Source organism: Thermobia domestica, chromosome 8 (assembly GCF_964235325.1).
Source record: "Thermobia domestica chromosome 8, izTheDome1.hap1.1, whole genome shotgun sequence".
NCBI lineage: Eukaryota > Metazoa > Arthropoda > Insecta > Zygentoma > Lepismatidae > Thermobia > Thermobia domestica.
This window is the reverse complement of record NC_137461.1, coordinates 284,475,022-284,492,542: the sequence shown is the minus strand read 5'-3', so window position 1 is coordinate 284,492,542 and position 17,521 is coordinate 284,475,022. Positions and strand designations below refer to the sequence as shown.

At 39.2% G+C, this 17,521-nt stretch overlaps 1 protein-coding gene across 1 annotated transcript in view; it reads right to left on the bottom strand.

The window, feature by feature from the left end:
• The window catches only part of LOC145693655 (amine oxidase [flavin-containing] B-like), a 65,722-nt gene that overhangs the window by 30,317 nt on the left and 17,884 nt on the right, over positions 1–17,521 (bottom strand). Inside the window, exons 2-3 of the mRNA XM_081769879.1 lie at positions 13,610–13,842; positions 7,674–7,879 (exon numbers count right to left, since the gene is read on the bottom strand). Of these exons, the coding sequence (XP_081626005.1) occupies positions 7,674–7,879; positions 13,610–13,842 (439 nt within the window). The remainder of the gene's footprint in view (positions 1–7,673; positions 7,880–13,609; positions 13,843–17,521) is intronic.

Sequence of the window (17,521 nt, the reverse complement as noted above, 5' to 3'; positions counted from 1 at the left end):
AATCAGAAGAGAAACTAAGATGTTAGAAAAGCTGTAAAGAATGTGGTATGAAAATAAATGTTAGAAAGAGAAAAGCAATGGTGATTCGAACGAAGCGGTTAGTGTCAAATATATAAGTAGGAGAGAAGAAAATAGAACAGGTGACTAGTTTTCGATACTTGGGTAGTAGTATTAGTGATGATTTGAAGTATGAACGTGAAATAAAAGCAAGGATAGGAATGGCGAAAGAAGCCTTTAGGAGGAAGAAAATACTAATCTGTGGGATCTTCAATAAAGAGTTAAAAGACTCACAGTGTTGAGTATTGTTTTGTATGCGTCAGAATGACACACAATCATAGTCATACGTCTTGCGAATAAAATCAGAAAAGTAAACACACTGCTGAACAAGACTGTACTTATTTAATATAAAAACACATTTACACGTGACGTTTCGATCTTCTAGCCAAGATCCTCATCAGACGTACACTGAGTGATACAAAAAACTACTCAAGCATATATACACAATTCATCTCCCTATCTGGTCTCTCATTGGCCCGTTCAAACAGCCAATCAGAAGCGTGGAAATCTATCTGAACTGACCGATGGGAAAACATAACATTCTATCAGAAAGAAACAACAAGGAGCAAGCAGCCATTGAATACATTAATTCACATACATTTTCCTGTATTTATCAATAATATTTCTCCATTCTTTATTAATGCTGATACCTTTGGTCCAATTCATTAAGTTTACATCCCCTTCCTTTTCTATCCACCAGGCCTCTTTCCACTTTCTCGGCCACAACCTTTTTTCCAGTTCCAGCACAATAACTTCTTCCCAGTTCACACCATGTCCTTTTTCTTTTACATGTTTAAAGATTGCGTTAGTTTCTCTGCCATATTTCACATCACTTTTATGTTGTTTAATTCTTTCTTTCAATAATTTTCCCGTCTCCCCAATATATTTCATATTACAATCCTTCCAATTTATACAATAAATGACACCTTTCTGATCTCTTTTTTCTTTAATCCTCCCTTTCCTTTTGACCATGTCCAACAACGTTCTGCTACCTTTTCTATACACCTTGACTCCTTGCTTTCTTAACATCTTTTTTAAAATCTCGGTATCTTCTCCTAGCCCTACATTGCCTTTCCATACCCCTCCCCACTTCTATCTTTCCCAGAGACCACAGATGCTTTAACGATATCCCTTTTAAGCATTAAGACTCAATGGTATTAAAAAGAATGTAATGCTGGTATTTATTGTAATAAGAAAAGCAATATAGATAGGAGCACAAAAGTTAATTTCATAATAAATATGTTAGAAAGAATTACCAAAATTTGTAACAAAAATGTAGAAGAGAATGTGGAAATCTTTAAAGAACAGCTGTATGAGAATGGTTATAGTAAAAGGGATATCGTTAATGCATCCCAGATAGAGGCTGCAAAGGCAGTGTACACAGGAATCATAACCAATTAGAAACAACAATAAGAAGGATGAAAGGAAGTGAATGAAAGTCATCCATAGCCTATAATTATAAACATATCATCCCAGCATTTAACTGTGAAAAGCGAGGGGAAAAGTCGGAAAATTTTCAGCGAACCTCTAGAAAGAACCTTCCGATTTAACTGACGCTCAGTCGGTAAAATATAAGGAATAGAATGACTCTCTATTTTGCAATGTTATGAAAGATTCCAAACATATCAACACAATTATATATATGTTGAGAAAATATACGTTGAACTAATAGAAATAGATGACAAATTTTAATCATTTTTCAACTAAACAAAGTTTTACGGTCAATTTATATGATGTTATTTTTCTTTTGATCATTTTTTCGTTAACAACTTCAATGGCAGATTCAAAAGCATACTAACACATGGGACCGCGGCGGCTCTGTGGTAGAGCGTTTACCTCTGGTGCATGGGGTGCAATGGATCGACCCAAGCTCGCACCAAGTGAACTTTGTGGTGGACAAACACCGTGTGCGTGGGTTTTCTCGGATTCTCCCGTTTCCTCCCACTTTCTTCATTCTACCAATTCATTCATTTCTCATCATTACCGTCTCCTTTAGCCTAGTCGACATAACCGTGGGACGTAAAACTTAAAGATTTCACATTAACACATTAATCCCTCGAGGTGTACAAAGAAGAATAAAAAAGAATAACGTGAGCACTGAATTTATTTTTGAACATGAAGGAGTACAAATCTGAAACTGTAGTACACGTTATCACACTAAAATTGCATGTAGTGAACATCTTTGAACATCTTTGAACAAAAATTGCTTGAAACCTTAGAAACAGTAGCGATTAGAGTACTTCGTCGATGTTGCTCGAGCAGATAGTTTAAGCATCGGTTCGAGATTTACAGAATGAATACTTTTCTTGCGAAGAAATAAAACTTTTATCCACAGACATAACTATATGTAGTAGGTGAGACATTGTTTAAATTGTGACTAGCCCCATCCAAGTAGTTGAGTGAGTTATTGCCAACCAAATATTACTTAATTTAACACACAAGCTTAACTTGGTGTCGCATTATGCGTTATGCTAAATTAACACTACGTAAATTCAACAAATGCTAAAGTAATATACTTACGGGAGAACTGTTGTGCACGTGGTGTCGAGTTAAGTGGCGGTGGGATTACTAGCCTCGCATGTAGACCCCAATAGTAACTAAGAGCTCACTCTAAGCAGCAAGTAAGTCTCACACAGCCTCGCTGCTATAAACCAACGTTCAACTCTACTTAAACAACCGAGTACTCACTCGCATTGAGTGTGAATATTTTTATTCCACCATCAGTTTTCTTGAACTTAGAGAGGATAAGGATGAGACGTGAAGTTCAAACAAAATTAATGAGCATTTAGATAATTTTAAGTACTGTCAAGTCTGGCTACTCACTTCACTTCCTCTTTACTCACCAGGTAGTTACCAAACGCAATTTTCTACGTCTTTAGAAGCGGCTATCTTGCTCCCAGAGTAGTGCTCCTCCAGAAAAAAAAACTTCTTTCCTTCCCTCTCCCAAAACACATGGTTTTATTTCAAAATGAATTCACATTATTATCAGAAAAGTACAGGGGATGGACAAAAATATGGAAACACCTGGTATAAAAAAAGGTAGCCATTTCAAACACACTTTGCGTCTGAATGGTAGGTGTCGCGGTGGTAACCGCGCATTCTGTGAGGTATACTTCCTGGCCAATAGAACAGATGGGCCAGTTACAGTTCAGCGACCGGTCCGTGCAGGTTATCGTGAATCATGTCTGAGCTGACAGAGTTTCAAAAGGGGCAAATTGTGGGTGGTCGTATGGTGGGAGCTTCCGTGACGAAAGTAGCGGAAATGTTTGGTGTATTAAGAGGCACAGTCTTGCAAATCATGACTGCTTACGAGTGTTCCGGAAAAACCGCATCAAAGAAGCACCAACATGGACGCAAATGTGTGTTGCGTGACAGAGACAGATGCACACTGGGTAGGATTGTAATCAAGCAGATGATCACCACGGCACCAAAAGTAACAGCTGAGCTAAATACAGTGCTTACAAACCTGTTAGAGTCAAAACGGTCAGAATATAACTCCACAAGTAGAGTATTTATGGCAGATCTGCAATTCCCAAACCACTCGTGACTGTTAACCATGCTGCTATACGGGGACAGTGGTGCAATGCTCAAAAAAACTGGATAATGGAACAGTGGAAGGTTATCATCTCGTCCAATGAGTCTTCCTTTACGTTGTTTCCAACTGCTGGCCGAGTTTACGTGTGGGGAACGCCAGGACAAGTGTATGATACAGATTATATGTTACCAAGATTGAAGCAAGGCGGCGCGGTGATTCAGTGATGATTTGGGCAGCCATATCCTGGTATTCTGCCAGATTCATCATCATCCTGCATGGACATTCCACTGCCAAGGACTACGTAACCAGTTTGAGTGACTAGCTGCATTCCACGGCGCAAACTTAATTCCGAGATGGAATGCCGTGTTTCAAAATGATAGAGCCCCTGTTCATACAGCTGACATCATCCAGGACTGGTTTGATGAGCACAAAGATGAAGTGTCACACCTGACATGGCCTCCACATTTCAAGATCTCAATATCATGAGCCCTTGTGGTCAGTTTTGAAGATCAAGGTGCGAGCTCGCTACTCACCACCGTCGTCTCTACAACAATTTGCACCTGCTTTGGCGGAAGAATGGTACAGCATACCTTTGACAACCACACGCGACCTGTATTTCTCCATTCCCTGTCGACTGCATGCATGGACCTACTCGCTATTATTAAAGGTAATTCACGCCTTTGCATAGTTTTCTTTCTCCCCTGTATATTATTCTAATAATACCTTTTTTCAAATATATATATTTTTTTTCAAAAATAGTTACGTAGTCCTTGGCAGTGACATGTCGATGCAAGATGAGGATGGGTTCGGCAGAATACCAGGATATGGTTGCCCAAATCATCATTGAACCACCGCCTTGCTTCACTCTTGGTAACATATAGTCTGTATCGTACACTTTTCCTGGCGTTTCCCACACGTAAACTCGGCCAGCAGTTGGAAACCATGTAAAGGAAAACTCATTGGACCAGATGACAACCTTCCACTGCTCCATTACCCAGTCTTTTATGAGCATTGCACCACTGTCCTCGTATAGCAGCATGGTCAACAGTCACGAGTGGTTTGGGAATTGTAGATCTGCCGTAAACACTCTACTTGTGGAATTATCTTCTGACTATTTTGACTCTAACAGGTTTGTAAACACTATATTTAGCTCAGCTGTTACTTTTGGTGCCGTGGTGATCATTTCCTTGGTCACAATCCTACCCAGTGTGCATCTGTCTCTGTCACGCAACACACATTTGCGTCCATGTTGGTGCTTCTCTGATGCGGTTTTTCCGGAACACTCGTAAGCAGTCATGATTTGCAAGACTGTGCCTCTTAATACACCAAACATTTCCGCTACTTTCGTCATGGAAGCTCCCACCATACGCGCACCCACAATTTGCCCTTTTAGAAACTCTGTCAGCTCAGACATGATTCACGATAACCTGCACGGACCGGTCGCTGAACTGTAACTGGCCCATCTGTTCTATTGGCCAGGATGTATACCTCACAGGATGCGCGGTAACCACCGCGACATTTACCATTCAGACGCAAATTATGTTTGAAATGGCTACCTTTTTTATACCAGGTGTTTCCATATTTTTGTCCATCCCCTGTACTTTTCTGATAATAATGTGAATTCATTTTCAAATAAAACAATGTGTTTTGGGAGAGGGAAGGAAAGAAGTGTTTTTTTTTTCCTGGAGAAGTACTACTCTGGGAGCAAGGTAGCCGCTCCTAAAGACGTAGGAAATTGCATTTGGAAACTACCTGGTGAGTAAAGCGGAAGTGAAGTGAGTAGACAGACTTGAGTGTACTTCAGACTTGACAGTATTTAAAATCATCTAAATGCTCATTAATTTTCTTTGAACTTTGTTTGAACTACGTGAATCATACCGAGATTTTGTTTTTGGTAATTTAAAAGTATCGAATGAAAAACAGAATATAACATGAAAAAAAATGTGTTATTAGAGAAATGTAGTTCACATCATTTGCTTTAATTAAGTCAATGGAAACTTTTATTTTTAATTAATATTTGTAAAATAGCAGTAACAATAATATAATAATAATAATAATAATAATAATAATAATAATAATAATAATAATAATAATAATAATAATAATAATAATAATAATAATAATAATAGGTATTCTACCATCATTGGCAGGCCACTTGCCGCAGATGAGAAGCTTCCATGCTCCACGGTCTTTCGCTAACCTCTTTGCAACACGTATAGTTTCTCTGTTTTCATATAGTTCATTAACTATAGTCTTCTTCGTCCCCTCCCTCTCTTTCCTGCCACCATACCCTCCAGCACATTCTTCTTCCTTCTTAGCCAATGTTTCAATCAGTTTCTCTTTCTTTTCTTAATAATATCTAAAATTGTTTTTTTTTCTTCCCACCATTTCTAGCATACTTTCATTCGTTTTCCCCTTCACCCAGCTAATTCTCTCCATTCTTCTTCACACCCACATTTCGAAAGGTTCCAGTGATTTCGATCACTTTTGTGTAATGTTCATGTTTCTGACTCATACAAAACAATACTCAACACGAAGCATTTTGTAAGTCTTTTAACTCTTTATTGAAGATCCCACAAATTAGTGTTTTCGTTCTCCTAAGGGCTTCTTTCGCCATTCCTATCCTTGCTTTTATTTGACGTTTATACTTCAAGTCATCACTAATAAAACTACTCAGGTGTCGAAAACTAGTCACCTCTTCTATTTTCTTCCCTCCTACTTCTTTATTTGACACTGGGCCCTTCGTTCTGATCTCCATGGTTTTTGTCTTTCTAATATTTATCTTCATCTCATGTTCTTTACAGCTTTTCTAATATCTTATTGATTTTGTCTTCAGATTCTGCAACAAGCGCCATATCATAATAATATATAGAAAATCAATATTTATAGCACTGTGTAGTGTATGCTCTTAATAAAACCAATATGTCTAAAAGAAAGTTCAAAAACCAGTTAGTTTTTGTTTTATGCAGAAAAGTTCTTTAAAACAATCCGAGAAAGAATAATTAGAATGAAACTACATTTCGGAATCGTTCTTTTACAACATTCGTTTAGAATAAGCTCAGCTATTGGAGATTATTGAAGTACAACAATGTAAGGTGAGGTATAGAATAAATTAACATGTATTTCTTATAGAAGAACGAAGTATTGTGTTGTCTACTTCAAAGAAAGATCATCTACGGTGCTGCACAATTATCCGAAACCATTTAAATTTTAATAAAATATAAGCCATTTACATCCTCTCACTCATATGAAAGACGATGCTTTGGAATTCACTTTCAATTAGCAACTAGCGATTCTTATATAGCAGCCTCTAAATAAAATCGTATTATTTTATACTGCTGTATTGTAACCTTATTATGTGCAATAGTTCTATACAGAGATGTTTACCCTCGCGAGGGTGGCCCTCTCGAGGGCATCCTCACCCTCAAGTTCCCTCGCCCACAGTGACGCGAGGGCGAGGACAAGTTTTGGCCGCGAGGGCGAGGGTGCGCGAGGGCGAGGACAAGCTTCGATGGCCAGGGTGAGGGTGCGCGAGGACGATGAAAAGCTTCGACGAAGAGGGTGAGGGTGCGCGAGGGCGAGGACAAGTTTCGGCAGCGAGGGCGAGAGTGCGCGAGGGCGAGGACAAGCTTCGATGGCGAGGGTGAGGATGCGCGAGGGCGAGGAAAACTTCGACGGCGAGGGCGAGGGTGCGCGAGGGCGATGACAAGTTTCGGCAGCGAGGGTGAGGATGAGCGAGGGCGAGGACCAGCTTCGATGGCGGGGGTGAGGGTGCGCGAGGGCGAGGAAAAGCTTCGACGAAGAGGGCGAGGGTGCGCGAGGGCGAGGACAAGTTTCGGCAGCGAGGGTGAGGATGCGCAAGGGCGAGGACAAGCTTTGATGGCGGGGGTGAGATATAGATAGATAGATAGATAGATAGATAGATAGATAGATAGATAGATAGATAGATAGATAGATAGATAGATAGATAGATAGATAGATAGATAGATTCTTAGCGCATAAGCTGAAGGAATTCTTGAAATATTAATTTCTATTTGATCTGTTACCTAACTATGAATATACAAGATGTGATAATTCTTACTTTGTCCAACAAGTCTTCTTAATAAATTCCTCCAATGTTATTTCATCCCATTCCTTTGCCTTGGGTGCTGTCCATGGTGTATCCACAGGCACTTCCCAACACATCGCTTCAATTCGACGTACGAAGTCTCTGACATCCCAAGCTGCCAATGGATTTCGCCACCACCAAAAGGTTGGCCAATTGCTCTGATAACGATTCCCAATGCCCTGAAACAAACTGTAAATATTAGACCTACCCTTCATCATCAATATTATATTATTTCTGTAATAAAATATGATATGTATTTTATGTTTCGACTTATACAGGATGGACTGAAAGGGCAGTCTCCCCTACAGTCTCTCGATAAACTTTGTTATTGTACTATTATATGAATTACGAGTATTTTAAACTTGAAACCAAGGTAATCTTCTGTAGAGATAGAGAGAGATTCAAGTTCCATAGAATACTAACACCCCCATCTGATATTCATTTACATAATACACGGCAAGCTACAAATGTGTAAATTAGACAGCAAACTACACCAATGATACTAGCCGGTTCGCATCGGTTAGCTAGAACCGATTGTTAAATATTTCAAGTTCGCAGAACCGTTATTATAACCAGACATAATAGTAAATTTTACCCAGTTATACCCAGGAACAGTAAATTTTAGTTTAACTATCTTTGTTTTTAGGAATTCTTACAGCTACAGGGTTAAACACATGCCGCCCTATGCAAAGTCGTTTTGATGTTTGATTAGCGACATACTAAAGGCCTGACTACTGCAGGAAACATATATTAGTCGAACTCCTTAGTATGGCACTAATCACACTTCAGAACGACTCTGCATAAGGCCCATGATCTCTCAGAAGTATTTATTTCTTAATCTCAAATGCTTAGATATAAACAAATCCCGCGCTGATCGCCCGTCAAACTCAAGAACCGGAGACAACGAACAACATGTGCAAGATTTGCTGAACTCAGAGCGGCGTTTAAGTTCGTTTTATCGCGAAGGAATCGCTTAAATGGTTGATCACAAAATCATCACCGAGGATCTTGGGATGAGGAAGATTTCCACCTAACTCGTCCTGAAAGTTTTTACGAACGTGCAAATGCAAAACCGTGAGGTCGTTTCGAAAGATCTTTTAGAACTAATTGAAGAAAACCCTCAGGTTTTTGATAATGTCATTATTGGAGATGAAAGTTAGATCTTTGAGTACGACCCCGAAACAAAACGGCAGAGCACCGAATGGCTCACTCTGCAGTCGCATCGACAAAAAGAAAAAAAATTACAAGTCCAAAATCAAAGTATTGCTGATTGTGTTTTTTCGACAAGAACTCGGAAATTCTCCCTGAAGGACAGATAGTCAATGGCGCCTTCTACGTGGAAGTGTTAAGAAGATTGAAGAGTCGGGTCAACCGAGTGCGACCAGAAATTGCTGCCGATTGGAAGCTCCATCATGACAATGCGCCATGTCACACCTGCTTCGTGGTTACACAGTACCTGTCGAAAACTGGATCACAACAATTCCTCAGCCTCCCTACAGCCTCGACCTTGCCTCTGCAGGCTTTTCCTCAGAGTGAAAAAAGCCCTCAAACGACACCATCACGGAACCCTGGATGCTGTCAAAGCGGCTTGCACGCGTGCTCTGAAGGCTATTCCAGTTGCTGACTTTTAGGGAGCATACCAAACATGGAAAACTCGCCTGCTAAAGGAGCATACTTTGAAGACTACTAAAGGTTTGAGTTGATTTTGAGTTTAACGTCCCGTTCAGCAGCAAGGCTATATGAGACGTGAACCTACTGATTAAAGTGGAATCAGGACCACATGAGCTCCCACCAGGAATCAAACTACTAAAGGATTGTAGTTATATTTGTAATAAATTTTGTTTTCAGGATTTATTCTCATTACTTAAAATACAGTATACAAAACCGGTTGTTAAAAAAATTAAAACTAAAAAATTAGATTTTAGTTTAGCGTCCCTTTCAGCAGCAAGGCTATATGAGACGTGGACCTACTGATTAATGTGGAATCCGAACCACATGAGCTCCCGCCGGAAATCGAACCCGGATCTCCCGCGCCTGGTGTAACCGTTTCCAATATTTCACCAAATATAGTTGAATCCATTCATAAATAAGCCCACAGTCGAACTTATCTCAAGCTCGGCTATTGAATTTTGATGATAAACTATAAACTAGACCGTTTTTTTTTAATCACTCTTTTATCCACATTCTCTTCTTCATTTTTTGGTTTCGAGGGTCTTTCCCCTTCCAAAGCACAAGCAATTACTATTGCTTAAAAGGCTGCTTTAGTGAACATGTTTGCGCGATCAAACTGAAAATTGAACTGAAGTTTGTGCAAACAGTTGAACCGGTGTATGGGCGAGTGTTTACGCGAACACAGTGTTTGCACAAACATGATGTTTGCACAAACCGTGGATCGTTTATGGACGAGTTCTAGGCAACGATACTTTCCCTGTAGAGCGGTCCCCACAGTACGATTACGGTCTATAGGGGAAAATCTACGTGTGCCTACAGTAGAAGTGGGCAACGGCAGAAACTAACATAATATAGGCTAAAAGTGCATACCTAACTGATGAAAGGAACGAGAAACCATTACTGTATCTTTGCCAAGAATACACAGCATGAGAATGACGATTTTTAAAACTGAACTATCCCAAATGGGTAGAGCAATAAACTCAGAATCCCATACTACAAAAGCAGTCAAGTTCACGTGTCTTGAGGGGAGCAAGAAGTCCCTTGATCATGGACAGGCAATACAAATTGCAGGATGGAACGTCAGGAGTCTAAACATAGCAGGTAAACTGATAAATCTGAAGAGAGAGCTAGAACGACCGAACGTGAATATAGTGGGTATCAGTGAATTACTAGCAAAATGGATAGAATAAGACGATTTCTGATTAGGTGAATATAGAATTATTAACTCAAGTGTGGAAATGGTTAGATTTATAATGAACTAGCATCAATTACCCGCATCGCTGGGTAAAATTTTAAACAATATGTTCCATTAGTCAATCAATTTCTACTATACTAAAGCGCTCTCTGATATCGATCATTTTTATATCTCTTCCCCATCCTCTTCCCTATGTTACGTGGTTGATTTTGGATTCAAACGGCATTGGAAGTGTCATTGTTCATCACAGTGACCATAAAAACTACGGGTTCGGCACTAATATTGGTCATTTTCAATGTTTTACATATACTGTTATGGAAAAATTAATACCAACTATTTGCAATTTTACGCATTTATAAGGATTTCGAAGAAGTTTCTACCTAAATATGCACAAACATACAATGATATACACATCAAATTAAAGGAAATTTTATACAGAATCCAAATCTACTCACAGAAGTTACGTAACTTTACAACAATTGATGATATTCAACAAAATATGACGTCAATTGTTAAGTGAAGTGAAAGTAAGTGAAGTTAAGTGAAGCGTACCCAAATTATTTTGACTCAACCTAATACTTGGTTGGATGTCCACGCTTAGAAATAACGTCTTTGCATCGTTGTGGTATGGAGTTTACTAAGTTCAGTAGTGTCTCTATTGAAATGTAGTGTTGCTAGACGTCGTTTATTGCTTGAATTAAATCAGCTCTCGTTGTAGGATGTCTTGCACGAACCTAATTCTTCAAAACACTCCATAAATTTTCAATTGGGTTTAAGTTGGGCGAATTACCAGGCCAAGGAAGTTGGATAACAAGAGGTAAGGAGAACATATAGTCTTTTATAAGTCTGGCACGATGACAGGGGGCAGAATCGTCATGAAAAATAAAGGAACCACCATTGAATAAATCTCTACCCGCAGGTATCATTCTCGTTTCAATAATATGTTTGTAAGTTTCTGCATTAATAACACCATCACAAATGTAAATTTTACCAATTCCACTAAAAGAAAAACATCCCCAAATCATTACACTAGTAGAGTGCCTGGATGTTTTTACAGTACACACAGAATTAAGTGCTTCATAAGTCATGCCATGAACTGTAGCGCATGTAATATTGCCATAAATGGTTATATTCGTCTCATCAGTAAATAGAACTTTCCGCCACTGGTCACTTGTCCAATCGTTGTGAGTTTTGGCCCACTCTACGCGCCTTTTACGTTATTCCGGTGTAAGATATGGCTTCCTGACAGCTCTATGTGAACGCAAACCCACTGATTTTAACCTGTTTCTCACTGTTCACGGACAAACGTCGACACCAGATGTTTCTCTTCAACTTCTAGCAAGATTTGCTGATGACTCAAACCTGTCTGCAAGACACAACCGTCTCAGTGCACGGTTCTGTCTAGACGAGGATTTCATTTTTCGACTACATTTGCCAATATTTTCCTCTACTTCTTCAATTGTATGTATAGTCGTCGGTGCATACGTCTGTATCACTATTAGATCGTTCTTTTTCCTTTAAGTCTTAACATCATAACTATATCATCAACACATTCTACTTTCACTATCTTTTCTTTTAAGCGCTTTACAAGAATTATTCCTACACCATTATGACCGCCCTTTTTATTACCTGAGTAAAACATTCTATATCCTATCTGTTAGATTTTCTAATTTTCCTTCCTATAATATGGTACGTACGTTCCATGTCCCTATCCTAAACCTTTTGTTCTTGCATGTCTTTCTTTCCTTATCTATTTCCCCCACATTATTACTTTCGCGTTCAACAGTTCTTCCCAGACCATTCCTCTCCCGGAGATCCGAATGGAGGATATTTTACCTCCGAAACTATATTTTGGCCTGCGAAAGACCATTGTACATGTGTTCTCTTTCTGCTGTCAGCAAACTAAAGAAAACTAGAGTAGTTGTTCTTTGTTGCCTCCCATGCTTGCGCCGTTAAAGTCACTCTGACCACGCGTGGAACTAATGTCCAAGTTACTGCACCAATCACTATGGGGTAAAAATCACTCAATGTAGGGAGTTCACAATGTACGTACATTTTTTTCCTTCGGCAGGACTGCTTTCAAGAAATCTACTGTTGCAACTCATTATTTGCTAGTGAAGGTGTATGAACACCATGCTCTATCTGAGAAAAACTTCCGAAGTATTTTATACGATTCAAAGACAACGATTTTGACGTCAGTTATAAAAAGAGTCCTAATGAGCCCAAAACGTTTGAAGACGAAAAATTAGAGGCATTATTGGAAGATGATTCATCTTAGACGCTTAAAGAGTTGTCTGAAACAATAAATGTCGGTGTATCAGCCGTTAGCAAAACTTTAAAGCAATGAGAATGATCCAGAAATTAGGAAACTAGGTACCGCATGAATTGGCAGAAATAGATTTTGTGAAATGTTTCACCATTTGTGAGCCATCTCTACTGTGGATTTGGTCGGTGGTCTTTTATGAGCTGCTGCAACAAGGTCAAACGGTTAATGCTGAACGCTACCGAATACAGTTACTCAATTCGAATCGAGCACTCAAAAAAGGAAAAAATAAAAGGAAATCAAAAAAGAAAAATATCTGTAACATGCCAGAAGACATTATTATTCTTCTGGTAATACCAGGCCATATACTGCAAAGCTACTGAAGGAATCCTTGGAAACATTTCAATGCGATGTCTTATCCCATTCATCCTGTTCAACGGACGTCTCTATTTCAGATTACAATTCGTTTCGGTTGAACTTTGTGAACAACGCTAGACCTTTTGAAGATTTTTAAAATAAATGGTTGAATCACTTCAAAATGAACCTGATATTTTTAAAATCGCGGAATCCATGTGTTACCCGAAAAGTGGGAAAAGGTCGTAGCTTTCGAACGATAATAATGACAATAAAATATACCGTTCTTTTGAAATAAATATGAGTTTTGTTGAAGAAAACTAAAATTAATTCAAGCATCAAATATTATGATTAAGACTGAATGAGGCATATTTTTGTCGTTACCTTACCTCTTCATACTGACAGAAAAACAAATCCCAGACCTACCTTACTAAAATGGACCCAATCACCTTCCTTATTGCACATGTATGTTTCACATCCAAGTTCTTTGCAAAGTCTTAACACATGTTTCTGTGTTGGTCCCACGTAAGAGGCTCCAAGATCAGCCCAACCATAACGAGGATGAGTTTTTGTGAAAGTTCTGCCTCCAACTCGACTCGAAGCTTCCAGAACAACAACGTCGACGCCACGTTTGGACAGCAACCTTGCCGCACACAGGCCTGTTGGTAACGATAAAATTAAAATTTAAGCAAACGATTCTGACAATGTAATATACGATAACATTATAATGTCTATACAAGTCAGAAATGAGCCTATTAGTACACTTGCAATCGCCGAAGATTCCACAAGTGTTTAGTGAGTTAAAATTTAGAATATGCATTATTGCTATATGTCAATTTTACGCTGTAGATCAGATTTACAATCGGCCGATGTGCCGTGAGATTCGGAGCGTGCTGCTGAACTTCCGAGGAAATGTAATATGTATGGTGTGAAATACAGGGTGATTTTTTAAAAACTCACGGATTTCATTTGGGTCTACAATTTCTAACTGAAGTCCGATTTTCATGCAGTTTCGGCAAATGATCAAGGAAGGATGGGACATTTTTGAGAGTGTGTTTACTGGTTTAAATTCATCCGAGGTAATATCGGCCACGCCTTAGAAAAAAGTAAATATTTGCCTGTGTACCTTACAATTGGAATGAGGTGCGGTGCGGTGTGAAAATTTGAGTTATCTTCGTTAGGTAGCAACCTCGCCAAGGTGAATAAGAAAGAGAAAACAGGACTGTTGTATTAAAAATTGTGCTACAGTTCTGTGCTACTGTGTATGATCGGGACAGTGAGAATAGTGTACTCCTTTGGAGCAACATGAGTTTACAGTTAAAAGTTTTTGGAGAATGGTATCTGTTGTTGTTACGCAAAGGACATTTAGAAACAAATTTTCCTCACGTTCTACCCAAGATAGGAACATATATGGTCGCTAGTGAATAAATTGGAAGAAAAAGGATCGCTTCTGAGTGAGACAGGGCAGCATCGGACCCCGTAGGTGGGTTTTGTGGAAGATGTCAATTATCTTCTTTTTAGGTCGCCCAAGAAATATCTCCGTCTTTTGTGGCAAGAAACCAACTATAGTTATTCAACATGTGATTTATGGGTGTTACCACTAACACTTAATTTGTATTCTGCAATTACGGTTCAAAAATCCAGAACATCATTCCAATTGTCAGGTATACTAGCGAATATTTGCTGTTTTTCTTAAGGCGTGGTCGATATTTCCCCGATGAATTTAAGCCAGTAAACATAGTCCCATAAATCTCCCATCCTTCCTTGATCATTTGCCACAAACTGCATGAAAATCGGACTTCAGTTAGAAATTCTAGACCCAAATGAAATCCATCAGTTTTTAAAAATCACCCTGTTTATAGCCTCAAAAATAATATAATTCAACATAAATTTTAAAAAATATATTCTAAAGGCCCAAAAATATTTATTTACCAGAGATTCTCAAGAATGGACATTAGTTACTAATGAAAATATACTGCACCCAGTAAGCAAGCACGTCTACGGTAAGTCTGTTTGCCCTTAATTTTCCTTGATAGGATTAACCTTAGGGATTCTCTCCGTGTACGGTTTTACCAAGTGTAACTTTTAACTCATGTTTCTTGTCCAGATAGCCTTGAAGTATAATTCTCTGTACACTTAGACCAAATGTAAGAAAGAAACTTGCGCAAAAACGCGTGCGTGTTAGACGTAGCCTTAGAGATTCCCACTGTGAATGAATTTGCTAAGTATAAGCCATGCTTAACAATTAAAAGTAGTTTTCAGTCAAGCATTATTGGTAAGTCTGAAGCAAGCTTGCAATCAAGGAACTAGCAAGTTTGCTATACCCTTGGTTAGGTCTACAACCGTTTAAATGCAAGTTCGTGCACGCCTAAAGACTTAATCTTGAAGGCTTGAGTAAGGCTATGGAAAGTCTGGAATGCTATTAGGGCACTGTTGTCAACACGTATACTGTTGGTATGCCGCGGGCACATTCAACAAAGGGGACCGTGCAATGACCAAAGAAAGGTCGAGAACCACTGTTATAGATGAATCATTTATAACAACAATGATGAATTCAGACGATTTTCCCCGAGAGAAGTGCTTTGTGGGTCACCATCACCTTGTACACTGTCCCTCGCGACATCCAACACACTCGCCTCTTTTGTCACACAACCGATCGCCAGCAATCTGCTCCATCACCATGGGCCGCGGTGGCTCAGTGGTAGAGCGTTCACCTCTGGTGTATGGGGTCCCGGGTTCAAACCCTGCTCCCGGCAAGTGAAGGACAAACACCGTGTGCGTGGGTTTCCTCGAGGTTCTCCCGTTTCTTCCCACTTTCTTCATTCCAGCATTTCATTCATTTCTCATAATCACCATCTCCTTTAGCCTAACCGGCATAATCGTGGGACGTAAAACTCAAAAATGTCATTTCTCTATCACGATCTGCTCAATTTTTGCACACTGCAGTTCTACTGCACGTCACGTAGTACGGAGTTGCATTAACGCCAGCACCAACAGACCGGAAATGACATTGCCGCCTGACCGTTGCCAACCTAGATATATGCCCTATTTTCAACTCCGGGTATTTCCATTAAATTGATAAGTAGCTGTATATGAAATAAATAAATCACACATAATTAGTTTAGTTATTGATAACGCTAATCAGCAACTAGACTAAACTAATTATGCATATTACTTGCTTATCTGTTATTCAATCGAATATACCTTAAATATCATTATCTTACTTCTTGATAACTACACATGTATAAGATAAGATTACGACTGACATGTGCATACAAACATAGCTCTTGCTTGTCAAGACCTAAGCTTCAATCTTAACTCTAAATAATTTATTATATTAAAGACGGTAACAGTAATTTTAAAAGTACGTTGTGTAGTTTTAAAAAATTAAACATTGGTTTAAATCAAAACTCTACTCAAAAACAAGACTTCAGCTCCCGGCGATCATCGTTGCGACCTCATTTGTGACCAAATCGTTTCATTAACATCATTGAATCATTTCATTTCATTAGATAATTTATTATATCTCAATCACTGGCGGATCCATGGAAAGGGCGCAGGGGAACGATCGACCTAGAGGTCTGCATGGGCCGGAATTTTTAGCCCGGTCCCGGCCTGGCCCGTGGATTTATAATGTGAAGCCCGACCCGAGTACGAAATATTTTTTAGCATTTAAGCTCGAGCCCGGCCCGAGCTCGTGTGATAATCAAATGAACCCGAATTACAGAAACTTAATAATTAACCCAAAATTGTATTTTTATTTACAGCAATTAGAAGTTTAATTTTGCATTTGTGCTTTAAAAGTTTTCCAGAAAGAACGGTCCGATAAATATCGTTCTACAGTATATTTACAAAGTTAGGCCCGAAAAAACCCGAGATATATTGTTGTATATTTAAAAATTTATGGCCCAACCCGGGCCCGAACTGATATATGCTTTGTAGACCCGAGACCGGCCAGTGGGCTCAGCTCGAGCCCATGCAGACCTCTAGACCGACCGCTACCCGAAAGGCAACCTTTTTATAGGCCTATATATAAAATATTCTGACAATCTCTCTGAATCATCCAATAAGAAACAAGTAGGAGTGTCACCTGCCACTCCCGGTGCTAATAGATACTTAGCGTGCAGATGGAATATACTATTCGTGGGACGCTTATTCGTAGTTCCGTTAAACGTGCTATGAAATACTGGGGATGATAACTCTGCTCTATTACGTTGAGAAGTTCAAGAGACTGAGAGAGCTACTCTCCGCTGCTATTCAGGATCGCATGTGCATGGATGGATGTAATTCTCTGTCTGGAAGTCTTGTATTATGTAACCATCGTTGAATATAACTGAA